We start from the raw sequence: 12,252 nt of genomic DNA, 5'->3' as shown, positions 1-12,252 counted from the left end.
CAGCAACATAAAGTGAAACAGAGGCAGAGGTGTCCTGCCACAGTCAGTAACAAATAAACAGAAAACAGTAGTGGTGGTAGATAGACACAGAGCTTCATCAAACATCTGATCCACTGAACAAAGAGCTCCAAAAATCTTGAACATTAGACTGCCATCAGTTTTACTCCCTACACTTAACCATGTGTTTCCCACTGCCTGCAGACTTTGCACCCTTTGTTATATACACATGTTGTGTTTCTAATATAAATACATTTAATAAAGTCAAATACAAATAAGGCAACAAGATAAGTATCCTACACTTCTCTTTTGTAAAGTAAATCTGAACAGCCGATATGGGCATCTACATCAACTATATGATTTGCCTGAGAAGCTGGAGAGGACAAAAAAAAAAAAAAAAAAAAAAAAAAAAGTATTTTATTTGTGGCGGACGTAATTCTTTTGTGGCGGGCCGCCACAAATAAATGAATGTGTGGGAGACCCTGCAGTATATACATACATATACGTATATATATACTGTATATATACTTACATACATACATATATATACATACATACATACAGTGTGTATATATATACATATATATATGTATATATATATATGTATATATATATATATATATATATATATATATATATATATATATATATATATATATATATATATATATATATATATATATATACATATATATATGTATATATATATATATATATATATATATATATATATATATATATATATATATATATATATATATATATATATATATATATATATATATATATATATATATATATATATATATATATATATATGCATATTAGGGCTGCAACAACTAATCGATTAAAATCGATTATGAAAATAGTTCCCGATTAATTTAGTCATTGATTCGTTGGAACTATGCTATGCGCGGAGGCTTTTTTTTTTGTTTTTTTTGTTTTATAAACCTTTATTTATAAACTGCAACATTTACAAACAGCTGAGAAACAATAATCAAAATAAATACAAAAACAGTACAAAACAGCGCCAGGGCGGCGATGAGGCTACGTCTCATGAGGTAAGCTTGCCAATGATGTGTCATGCGCAGCTCACGTGACGACGCTGTCTCCTTTGCTGGAAACATTCGAAAAATGGCGTAGGAAAACAGTACGGATAGTTCAGCGGAAAAACATCTTGAGGTTATTGCTTCAATGGAGAAAAGTGTACGACCTAAGTCGTCAAAAGTGTGGGAACACTTTACTTTAAAGACTTAAAAAAAGACAGTTTCCTGCAAAATGGCACGGAAGTACAACATTGCTTCAGGAGCACCTGAAAAAGAAACATGTTGGAGCCATTGATGAAGGGAACTCACGGTACGTAACTTTTTAAGTCCATAAAGGCAACAAGCATTCATGAGTTCAGCTTTTTTGTGAGTAACGTTAACGTTATGCCTTTGTTGTGTCTCCGGCACATTTGACTCCGTTTTGAGAGAGAAAACGCACGGTTACCAATTTCGAAATAAACGTAACAGACAGAAATATCTCAGGTTCGTTTCATAATGGATCAAAGCTATATAAATATATTTAGATTTCAGTGACGCTTTAGTACAGTGATCCTCAACAGGCGGACCGCGGTCCATGTCCGGACCCAGCGACGTGTCCGTCCGGACCCAGCACGAATTATAGTAAAAAAAAATATTAAAAAAAATTATTTTTTTTATAATTATAACTATTATAAAAAAATATAATAATTGTATTTATCTTTGAGTCATCGCTAGCGCAAGTCAACGTTCTTTGTTGTTTTTAGTCAAATATCTCCACGTTTCGTTTACACCAAGTTCTCCGTGTCTCACTCACTCGTCTCTCTCTCTCTTGCTCAGAGAGAGAAAGAGAGAGAGACAGAGTGAGAGCGAGAGAACGCCACTCTGATTGGCTGCGGAATCAGCCAATCAGAGTATGGGTGTCATCTCTATCACAACGACGCGCTGATAGGCTGTTACCACCTGGGTCATACAGCGCTCATGAAACATGCATGGAACCTTACGCTGCAGGCACACAGTTGTCTAGTTATATTTGCACATGAATGAGATCTGTTGAGGTCATTTGTTCACCAGGGATAGGAGGGTTGTGTTCAAAAGTATTTATTTTTTGTTAAAACTGAAAGTTTTATTGAAGTTCTTATTTATTTTGGTTTCAAAGAAAATCGTTCATGTATTTTATTGGATATTTATTTTATTTTTGTTAATTTTAAGAAAATGTTCAACTACTACCTACCTCCTGCTACTACCGGTATATAAGCTTGATCGATAATAAACGGACCCAGCCTGTTTCAAAATAACATTTGTGGACCTTCAAGATTTGTACTTGAGGACCCCTGCTTTAGTATCACTAAATGTTATGAAGGTGCTGAAATATTTCATGCTATTATTCAGAGGCAGCCTAAAATGAATCCTTTATTATTCCCAACAGAAACTTGTACAATATCTGATTCAGTTCTGATCTGATGAGTTACATTTTTGTGTTATTATTGGTGTATGCTGTACTCCCAATGTCCACAACATGGTGCCAGTATGCTGTTTTTTTTAAATAAAATACTGGAAAGGATAGAAATGTAGTTTGTCTCTTATATCCGATTATTAATCAATTAATCGAAGCAATAATCGACATATTAATCGATTATCAAATTAATCGTTAGTTGCAGTCCTAATGCATATATATATATATATATATATATATATATATATATATATATATATATATATATATATATATATATATATATATATATATATACATACATATCCATCCATCCATCTTCTTCCGCTTTTCCGAGGTCGGGTCGCGGGGGCAGCAGCCTAAGCAGGGAAGCCCAGACTTCCCTCTCCCCAGCCACTTCGTCCAGCTCTTCCCGGGGGATCCCGAGGCGTTCCCAGGCCAGCCGGGAGACGTAGTCATCCCAACGTGTGCTGGGTCTTCCCCGTGGCCTCCTACCGGTCGGACGTGCCCTAATCACCTCCCTAGGGAGGCGTTCGGGTGGCACCCTGACCAGATGCCCGAACCACTTCATCTGGCTCCTCTCAATGTGGAAGAGCAGCGGCTTTACTTTGAGCTCCCCCCGGATGACAGAGCTTCTCACCCTATCTCTAAGGGAGAGCCCCGCCACCCGGCGGAGGAAACTCATTTCGGCCGCTTGTACCCGTGATCTTGTCCTTTCGGTCATAACCCAAAGCTCATGACCATAGGTGAGGATGGGAACGTAGATCGACCGGTAAATTGAGAGCTTTGCCTTACGGCTCAGCTCCTTCTTCACCACAACGGATCGATACAGCGTCCGCATTACTGAAGACACCGCACCGATCCGCCTGTCGATCTCACGATCCACTCTTCCCTCACTCGTGAACAAGACTCCGAGGTACTTGAACTCCTCCACTAGGGGCAAGATTTCCTCCCCAACCCGGAGATGGCACTCCACCCTTTTCCGGGCGAGAACCATGGACTCGGACTTGGAGGTGCTGATTCTCATCCCAGTCGCTTCATGCATATACTGTACATATACATATATATATATACACACATATATATACACACACATATATATATATATATACACTAGGGCGGCAACTAACGATTAATTTGATGATCGATTAATCTGTGGATTGTTACTTCGATTAATAATCGTATAAAAGAGACAAACTACATTTCTATCCTTTCCAGTATTTTATTGAAAAAAAACAGCATACTGGCACCATACTTATTTTGATTATTGTTTCTCAGCTGTTTTTAAAAAATAAAATAAAATAGCCTCTGCGAATGCGCATAGCATAGATCCAACGAATCGATGACTAAATTAATCGCCAACTATTTTTATAATCGATTTTAATCGATTAGTTATTGCAGCCCTAATATACACATATACATACATATAAATATATACAGTATATATACATATATATAAATATATATATATACATACATACATATATATATATATATATATATATATATATATATATATATATATATATATATATATATATATATATATATATATATATATATATATATATATATATATACATATAAATATATATATACATATATATCCACATATAAATATATATATATATATATATACACTGCCGTTCAAAAGTTTGGGGTAACCCAAACAATTTTGTGGAATAGTCTTTATTTCTAAGAACAAGAATAGACTGTCGAGTTTCAGATGAAAGTTCTCTTTTTCTGGCCATTTTGAGCGTTTAATTGACCCCACAAATGTGATGCTCCAGAAACTCAATCTGCTCAAAGGAAGGTCAGTTTTGTAGCTTCTGTAACGAGCTAAACTGTTTTCAGATGTGTGAACATGATTGCACAAGGGTTTTCTAATCATCAATTAGCCTTCTGAGCCAATGAGCAAACACATTGTACCATTAGAACACTGGAGTGATAGTTGCTGGAAATGGGCCTCTATACACCTATGTAGATATTGCACCAAAAACCAGACACTTGCAGCTACAATAGTCATTTACCACATTAGCAATGTATAGAGTGTATTTCTTTAAAGTTAAGACTAGTTTAAAGTTATCTTCATTGAAAAGTACAGTGCTTTTCCTTCAAAAATAAGGACATTTCAATGCGACCCCAAACTTTTGAACGGTAGTGTATATACATATAAATAAATAAATAAATAAATATATATATACATATATATACATATATACATACATATATATATGTATTTAATAATAATAATTTTTTTTTTTTTTAAATAACTTCTTTTTTTTTTTTAAACTTGGGACTTCTCACGGGTTGGATTTTGGATGCTGGCGGACGCCGTAGTTTGGGGACCCCTGGGTTACATAATAAAAATGATCAAGAAAAGGCAATGTACTGCAGTAACGATACATGATCGACAAATATGGTGGGGCGTAGGTTTGTCAACAGTATTGATACAAACACTCAAAAAACATATTCTGTGTTTATTTTCCACAACATTTTACATGGGACTGTTTGTCAACATGGGCCAGTACGAAGTTTGATTAATCGTTAAACTGCTGCTGAAAGACGATGCCTTTCCGACATTACAACTCGGTAGTGTTAACCACAAGAAAAAGCTGTAAGTCAATTCAGTGTCCTAACTGTGTATTCTGTGTGAAAGCAGTTGTCTGTCATGTTAGTATACTTACAAGGAGCGGTGTTTGGCTTACCACGTAAAAGATTTGGCTTGAGTATTATTGTGAAGTGCGTTAAATGTAGATTAAAATTATCATAGGTTCCCTTTTATGTTGTATGTAAATAGTGCCAAACATATACTCACAGCATCGGCTCTGTAAGGAAAGTTCAGGTTTTTGAACTCAATATCCAGTTTCTTGATGTACTGGTCAGAGAGTTTGACGTAGCTCACACCCAAATTCTCAACGGTCTTCAAGACTGCAGTGACAATAAAAGATGAGCGGCAGAGAAGGTATTACACAGTAGAGCAGGGGTGTCAAACGTACGGCCCGGGAACAGGTTTTAACCGGCCCGCGGGATGAGTATAAAAATTAACATGACATTTTTTAATTAAAGAAACAGCTGTTCTGAATGTGTCCACCGGATGACGCAGTAGCAATTCTTTGTATCTTTGTAGATAATGCTACATATGTACAAAATAAACCACGTGATGTTAGTACATCAGTTGAGGAAAATTATCAAACTACATAAATAACATACTGTAATTTGATTTTGATATAATTGTTTTATCTTGATACATTGAAAATTAACACCAATGAGTTGACTGATGAACATTATCACATAATTTATTCCGAAAATATAAATAACGACAAATAAAGATAGAATACTATTAACCGCAACATGTAAGTGTAAAAACAAGAACATTATTATTTGTACAATTTCAGAATGTGATTGTTCTATTTTTAAACAAAGAAAACAATTTGAAGTTGTCTTAATTTTTAAGTCATTGTGCCGTGATTTTACCAGTCCGGCCCCCTTGGGAGTAGATTTTTCTCCATGTGGCCCCCCCATCTAAAATTAGTTTGACACCCCTGCAGTAGAAGAACGTTATGCCCATTTACAAGTCTTACGTTTCAATCTTTCCACTGCAAATGTCTCGAATTCTGTAAGAGAGATGTTTTCAAGCGGAGGCTGTCCATAGAAATGCAGAGGCTGTCCGTAGAGCTCGGTCTGCGGATTCTGAGCAAACTTGTTCCTTCTGCCAGGAAACTCCATGTTGTCTGAAAATGCAATGTTATTTATACAGTACAACTAGTTAACCTTTCAGTGCACTAAATACCAAAAGTAAATAAACACATTTGAACAGAGGAATTGGTTTGCACGTTAAAGTAGAACTGGCCTTAATGTGATTGAAGTTGCAGCGGTGCAGAACTACATGGAGACATTGACAGGTGCATTGATCTATAATGTGTATCTTCAGAGGTGGGTAGTAACGCGCTACATTTACTCCGTTAAATCTACTTGAGTAACTTTTGGGATAAATTGTACTTCTAAGAGTAGTTTTAATGCAACATACTTTTACTTGAGTATATTTATAGAGAAGAAACGCTACTTTTACTCGGCTCCATTTATCTACATTCAGTTCGCTACTGATTTTTTTCGATCTGTTAATGCACACTTTGTTTGTTTTGGTTTGTCAGACAGACCTTCAAAGTAGGATCTAGCGCATGCCTGCGTTTCACCAATCAAATACAGTCACTGGTGACGTTTGACTCCGTTTCACCAATCACATGCAGTCACTGGTGACGTTTGACTCCGTTTCACCAATCAAACAGAGTCAGGCGGTCACATGATTAACAAGCTTAAGCTTACATGAACTCAACGTCAAATTTGAGGAAGCACATCGCGGTAAGTAACGGTAGTAGATATTTTGACTGTCACCGTAGGCTGATGTTAGCTTCCCTGCTCTGAATCACTGTCGAATGTACATCGTGTGGGGACATTTAACATACTGCAGCCTCATAGACACACACACACACACACACATGCTTAGAAACACCAATCAGTGTGTTCCCAGGTGCAGCCCACACCTATCAGTTTATGCCTTGCGTAAAGGCTAATTTTTTATTTTCCTTTGTAATCTCTGCATACTGAGCCTATGGTGCTGTTAAGTTATTGTGGCCCAATTTGCCTTAATTTTTTTTATGTTAATGTATTATTATTTAATATATATTATTGTATGCTTTTGAACGCATCATAATTATCCCCTCAACTCCCCCCCAAAATGGATTAACTCGCTGGAATAAAAAAAGACAATATAACATACATCCATAAACGCGAATGCATATGAAAAAGTGCAATATATTTATCTGTACAGTAACCTATTTATTTATTTATATCTGCACCTTATTGCTTTTTTATCCTGCACTACCATGAGCTAATGCAACGAAATTTCATTATTATCTGTACTGTAAAGTTCAAATTTGAATGACAATAAAAAGGAAGTGTAAGTCTGAGTTTTAGTTGCTTAAGAGATATTCCTGGCTCTGAATTTGCTCTTTGCTATTTTTATGTTTTTGTGCATTATTTGTTGCCGTCATCATTAAACGAACAGGTTACTCATCAGTTACTCAGTACTTAAATGGTTTTTTTCACAACATACTTTTTACTTTTACTCAAGTAAATATTTGGGTGACTACTCCTTACTTTTACTTGAGTAATACATCTCTAAAGTAACAGTACTCTTACTTGAGCACAATTTCTGGCTACTCTACCCACCTCTGTGTATCTTATGAAACTTCATCGGTGGAGGGGCAACATATAAGCCGTGCCAATCAAAATAAAGCACTACCATCTTTGGCAGTTGACAATTGAAAATGTCCGAGCTCAAGGCTGCAACATATTTATTGTAACTTAATGTAATATTGTTACAAACACGCCATAATGCCAGCTGGGACGCCATGATGAACCTAAATCTAAACAGATTTAGGTCAACAAACAAGGTACCAGCCTTCGTACGTTAGCTTTAAGGAATACGACAACTCAAACAAACAGGAAGCGCTAAGCACTATACAACGTACACAACATTCTCCGTATAAATGTTTTAAAGTTAATTACCGAGCAAATAATGGAGTCGCTTCTTCTTTCTTGCTGCTTGAATCCCGCCAAACAGAGGTGGGCTGTTCGAGAAACGCGGGTGCTCGGTGACGACGTGCCGAAACCCGGAAGTCCCACTGGTTACACCCCGCCCCTGGTCAAATGAGCACTCGTTTTGCTGTTCTGCTTCTCCCGCTCATATGGATCTGATTTTCAACTTGCATGAAGAAACCTTTTGTACTCGGTAAAGTTTTATAAGGAATATTAAACACTGTTAAATGGAGTAAAAATACACTATAATTACATCATAATATACTACTATGTTATATTACATGATATTATTAATATATGGACGAGTATGAACTTAAGTGATGACGGGAAAGTATGTGTACAAGGCAAGCTCCACCCAGCTGCCGAGGGGGTATTTGAGAGAGCACCAAGCAAGCATTGAAATGCTGTACAAATACATTACATTCAGTTATATTTTTAATACAGTTTTCATTGGGTTGAGTGGCTTGATTTATAAGATTATGCCGGGTGGATGTTAAAACATTATTAGACTAATGAAGAAAATTAGAAACTGTGACTTTAAAGTTCTTTTGGTTGCTTTTTTGTTTTTTTATTGAACAAAAAGCATACATTTATAATTCACACAAAAGTCAAGGCACTTTCAACATCAAGGAAAGAAACCAAGAGTAAATACAGATAGAGTAATAATGCTAAAAAAAAGATGAAGAAGAAAAAAGACAAAAAGGGCTACCTAAATCCCTTTAAATGTTTTTAACAAAGATATATTTAAGGGCTTTTGTACTCTTAATCATTCTCCAAGATTTTATTGATAATTGTAACCCATTAAGCCAATTAGAAAATGTAGGCCTTACTTTCATAAATCGACATTTATGTAGAAAATGTTTTTGCCTGGAGCATAATAATGTTGACAAACATTTCTATGTTACAGTCGTTTACAAAAATACCAAATTTGATCTCTTCTATAGAGAATGGGGACATCTCCACACTCTTGTCTCTCAGCCAATCTCTGATCTCCTCCCAAAACACATGTACACTCTCACATTCCACAAACATCCTCTACAGCTCCACAGATATAACAGCCATCAACCTACATGTTAAAGGCCTACTGAAACCCACTACTACCGACCACGCAGTCTGATAGTTTATATATCATGATGAAATATTAACATTGCAACACATGCCAATACGCCGGGTTAACTTATAAAGTGCAATTTTAAATTTCCCGCTAAACTTCCGGTTGAAAACGTCTTTGTATGATGACGTATGGGCGTGACGTCACTAGTTAAACGGAAGTATTGGTACACCATTGAATCCAATACAAAAAAGCTCTGTTTTCATCTCAAAATTCCACAGTATTCTGGACATCTGTGTTGGTGAATCTTTTGCAATTTGTTTAATGAACAATGAAGACTGCAAAGAAGAAAGTTGTAGGAGGGATCGGTGTATTAGCGGCTGGCTGTAGCAACACAACCAGGAGGACTTTGACTTGGATAGCAGACTCGCTAGCCGACGCTAACCGCCGACCGCACGGATGATCGGGTGAAGTCCTTCGTCCTTCCGTCGATCGCTGGAACGCAGGTGAGCACGGGTGTTGATGAGCAGATGAGGGCTGGCTGGCGTAGGTGGAGCGCTAATGTTTTTATCATAGCTCTGTGAGGTCCCGTTGCTAAGTTAGCTTCAATGGCGTCGTTAGCAACAGCATTTTTAAGCTTCGCCAAGCTGGAAAGCATTAACCGTGTATTTACATGTCCAGGGTTTAATAGTATTGTTGATTTTCTGTCTATCCTTCCAGTCAGGGGTTTATTTATTTTGTTTCTATCTGCATTTGAGCCCGATGCTATCACGTTAGCTCCGTAGCTAAAGTGTTTCGCCGATGTATTGTCGTGGAGATAAAAGTCACTGTGAATGTCCATATCACGTTCTCGACTCTCATTTTCAAGAGGATATAGTATCCGAGGTGGTTTAAAATACAAATCCGTGATCCACAATAGAAAAAGGAGAAAGTGTGGAATCCAATGAGCCCTTGTACCTAAGTTACGGTCAGAGCGAAAAAAGATACGTCCTGCACTGCACGCTAGTCCTTCACTCTCACTTTCCTCATCCACAAATCTTTCATCCTCGCTCAAATGAATGGGGTAATTGTCGCTTTCTCGGTCCGAATCTCTCTCGCTGCATTGTAAACAATAGGGAAATTTGAGCAGCCCTCCAGCCTGTGATGTCACGCTACTTCCGGTAGGGGCAAGGCTTTTTTTTATCAGCGACCAAAAGTTGGGAACTTTATCATCGTTGTTCTCTACTAAATCCTTTCAGCAAAAATATGGCAATATCGCAAAATGATCAAGTATGACACATAGAATGGATCTGCTATCCCCGTTTAAATAAAACAATTTCATTTCAGTAGGCCTTTAAATTTAAGTTTCAAAAAGTCCTTTGAAGGGTATATACCATTAATAATTTAAAATTGCATTTCTTTAATTTTGGGAAGAATTAGGTATGTAATCACAGAAATGAACATCTTCAATATTAAGGTTTCTCAGACAAGGGGTAGTATTTGAATATAATACACCTTGAGTCACCATAGATTTTAAGGAACTGTGACTGTAGATCCACTAACTCAGAGTTTTTCAACCTTTTCTGAGCCAAGGCACATTTTTTTCATTCAAAAAATCCGGAGGCACACCGCAAGCAGAAAACATAAAAAAATTAAACTCCGCAGCCAATATTGACAATAAAAAGTAATTTTCGCAATTGTTGGATATGAATTCAAACCATAACCACCCATGCTTCACTATAACTCTTGTCTCAAAGTAGGTGTACTGTTACGACCTGTCACTTCACACCGTGACTTATTTGGAGTTTTTTGGTGTTTTCCTGTGTTTAGTGTTTTAATTCTTGTCTTGCGCTCCTATTTTGTTGTTGATTGTCATGTCATGTACGGATGTACTTTGTGGACGCCGTCTGCTGTTCCACATGCTGTAAGTCTTTGCTGTCGTCCAGCATTCTGTTTTTGTTAAGTTTGTGGCCAATTAAGTTTTAGTTTCGTTTTGCATAGCCATCCCTAACCTTCAATGCCTTTTCTTAACGGCACTCGCCTTTAGATTATTTTTGGTTTAAGCATTAAGATACCTTTTTACCTGCACACTGCCTCCCGCATATTGTGATCGCAACAAACTGTGTTCCCGACATCTACAAAGCAATTAGCTACCTGCTGCCACCTACTGATATGCCGAGCTCTAGACAGTACAGACACTCAACAACGACACATTATTTGCGGATTATAATTACTGGTTTAGTATTTTTAACCCAATTAGGTGAAATTACATAATCTCCCACGGCCATACTTGCCAACCATGAGACCTTCGAATTCGGGAGATGGGGGGAAGGGGGGTTTGAGGTGTGGGGGGCGAGGTTGAGGTAGGCGGGGTTGGGGGGGTGGGGTTTGGGGGTAGCGGGGGTGTATATTGTAGCCCGGAAGAGTTAGTGATGCAAGGGATTCTGGGTATTTGTTCTGTTGTGTTTATGTTGTGTTACGGTGCGGATTTTCTCCCGAAATGTGTTTGTCATTCTTGTTTGGTGTGGGTTCACAGTGTGGCGCGTATTTGTAACAGTGTTAAAGTTGTTTGTACGGCTGTTGATCAAGTATGTCTTGCAGTCACTTTCGTGTGTATGCAGAAGCCTCATACAACATGTGACTGCGCCGGCACGCTGTTTGTATGGTGAAAAGCGGACGCGTCGACAGGTTGTAGAGGACGCTAAAGGCAGTGCCATCACGGCACGCTCTTAATATTGTTGACCGGGTGAAAATCGGGAGAATTTCGGGAGAATGGTTGCCCCGGGAGATTTTCGGGAGAGGCACTGAAATTCGGGAGTCTCCCGGAAAAATCGGGAGGGTTGGCAAGTATCCCCACGGCACACCAAACAATATCTCATAGCACACCAGTGTGCCGCGGCACAGTGGTTGAAAAACACTGCACTAACTGACAAGAACGCTTTGCTGTTTTTTTTGTAACAAACTGAAAAAAATTGCTGACCATTTATGTGATAGTAGCACTCTGCTGTTTTTGATAACCTACCGCAAAAAGAAAAAAAAAATCAAAGATCCTCAAAATCTTGAATTTACTCACCTGTAATTAATGAAAAATGTGATGAATGTGATTTTTTTTTTAAACAATTTAACATCCCTGATCGCTACATGAA

At 37.5% G+C, this 12,252-nt stretch overlaps 1 protein-coding gene and 1 long non-coding RNA gene across 2 annotated transcripts in view; both read right to left on the bottom strand.

Moving 5' to 3' along the window:
• The window catches only part of prim2 (DNA primase subunit 2), a 58,103-nt gene extending 49,904 nt beyond the window's left edge, over positions 1-8,199 (bottom strand). The window contains exons 1-3 of the mRNA XM_062057654.1: positions 8,047-8,199; positions 6,060-6,209; positions 5,294-5,406 (exon numbers count right to left, since the gene is read on the bottom strand). Of these exons, the coding sequence (XP_061913638.1) occupies positions 5,294-5,406; positions 6,060-6,204 (258 nt within the window). The 5' untranslated portion in view covers positions 6,205-6,209; positions 8,047-8,199. The remainder of the gene's footprint in view (positions 1-5,293; positions 5,407-6,059; positions 6,210-8,046) is intronic.
• Positions 1-12,252, bottom strand: part of LOC133657233 (uncharacterized) — a 972,718-nt gene that overhangs the window by 130,102 nt on the left and 830,364 nt on the right. The window lies entirely within an intron of this gene.

The sequence above is a fragment of the Entelurus aequoreus genome, linkage group LG09 (genome assembly GCF_033978785.1).
Source record: "Entelurus aequoreus isolate RoL-2023_Sb linkage group LG09, RoL_Eaeq_v1.1, whole genome shotgun sequence".
Lineage (NCBI taxonomy): Eukaryota > Metazoa > Chordata > Actinopteri > Syngnathiformes > Syngnathidae > Entelurus > Entelurus aequoreus.
Note: the sequence above shows the minus strand (reverse complement) of the source record. Positions and strands in the feature narration are given on the sequence as shown.